A 1589-nucleotide genomic window follows, 5' to 3' on the forward strand; every position below is an offset into this window, starting at 1 on the left:
CAAGGGCAGTTTGGAGACGGGGGCTTGGAGCAACCTGCTCTAGTGGAAGGTGTCCCTGCCTGTGCCAGGGGGTTGGAACTAGGTGAGCTTTAAAGTCCCTTCCAACCCAAACCAGTCTTGATTCTATGATAACGCCTGTGGGCGTCCTACCTGTTCTCCGGCTGTTCGGGTGTTCCAGCTGGGTTCTGTGGGACTACACACACAAATACAGATGCATACTACACATCCCGACCAGCAGAAGTAGCTTACCGAAGACAGTTAGAGTCAGGAGCAGATTCCTATGGAGCGACTGGCAGAACTGCACACATATGTTCCTGGATCTGTGCTCCACGGGACTTAAATGACTTTCATGCATCCGCACTTCTACTTGCTTAGGCATATTGTTGGCACTAGAATAAAAAATGGAAGTCAAGAAAAAGTTATAGCATAAGATGCCAGAAGTGAGAGGAAAGTCTGGATTACTTCCACCATATGTAACTGGAGAACCTGATGTATATTCCATTGCTTTCCACATTTCACAAACACTGTATATTAACTGCTCTGGAGAAGTCTCTGAAATGGCAATGGTTTGTCCCTCTAGAGGTGTAGCCTTTAATGTAACTTTTTTTTGTGGTTGTCTCTCAAAGGGTGGAGATGTAAACAGAATTAATTCACTGGACACATCATCAAACTGTTTCATGGACTGAACTATTGGTTTTGAGCGGGAAAATTCAGCCAAAAATAATGGATGTGTACTTAAATTGGAGAGATGACTGGAGAACGGAGTTTCTATTAGCAGGAAAATGCAGACTTTCATACAATATTTAATTCTAATTCAGGAAAAGAGTATTAAAATAAGTATTTATTTGCAAAATAAAGCATTCCAGAATATTTTGCTTCATCTTCCCAGAATGTTCCATTTCAGCATTTACATTTTATTGTAATATAATCAGAATGATCTCAAAAGAATCTTTTTGTACTTTGTTCTAATGAGACTTGTACAACCACCACTGAAAATTAATCAGAAAATGACACATTCCCCGAGAAAACCTTTGGTTTCATTAAATTGTCAGGGCTGAGAGAAAAAGGTTTTTGACTAATGCTGGTTTGTGTTTAAGTAATTAATATGCACATGAGTGCAGGACTTTGAAAGCCAGGCCTCTAACTTCTGCAACACCTGAGAAATCATTAGCAAGACTTCCTTATTCTATAAAAAATATTAAAAGGTACTACTACACATAAAACATACAGCATGCCTATTTCTGGAAGACTTAGGAATGCAAGTTGCAGAGATACATGAGGATTAGCCAGGGGATAATATGCATGCGGTTATAGGAGGAATTATGAGAAAGATGAGACAGTGTCTGCAGTTCTCATGCTACACGGGCTACAAAGCCATGAAATCACCAGTGGAAGTGTGCCACATAATCAAGGAATTTGGGATCCCAACTTTGCAACTAGGGATTACATCTAGTTTCATTTGCACACTGAACACAAATGTGTAACTTGTTCAGACCTACAGGTTTATTCTATATTCCTCTGAAACTCTGAAATACGGACAGCTGAAAGTAATTCAAAAGAAAACCTTAGAGGCTCCTCTATTAGCAATT

General features: G+C 39.8%; 1 protein-coding gene across 1 annotated transcript in view; it reads right to left on the reverse strand.

Annotated features, from left to right (window-relative positions):
- Positions 1-382, reverse strand: part of SLC1A2 (solute carrier family 1 (glial high affinity glutamate transporter), member 2) — a 30662-nt gene extending 30280 nt beyond the window's left edge. Inside the window, exon 1 of the mRNA XM_010014281.1 lies at positions 250-382. Within this exon, the coding sequence (XP_010012583.1) occupies positions 250-379 (130 nt within the window). The 5' untranslated portion in view covers positions 380-382. The remainder of the gene's footprint in view (positions 1-249) is intronic.
- Positions 383-1589: the final 1207 nt, after the last annotated feature.

This window comes from Nestor notabilis, unplaced genomic scaffold (genome assembly GCF_000696875.1).
Source record: "Nestor notabilis isolate BGI_N333 unplaced genomic scaffold, ASM69687v1 scaffold7625, whole genome shotgun sequence".
NCBI classification, from domain to species: Eukaryota; Metazoa; Chordata; class Aves; order Psittaciformes; family Psittacidae; genus Nestor; species Nestor notabilis.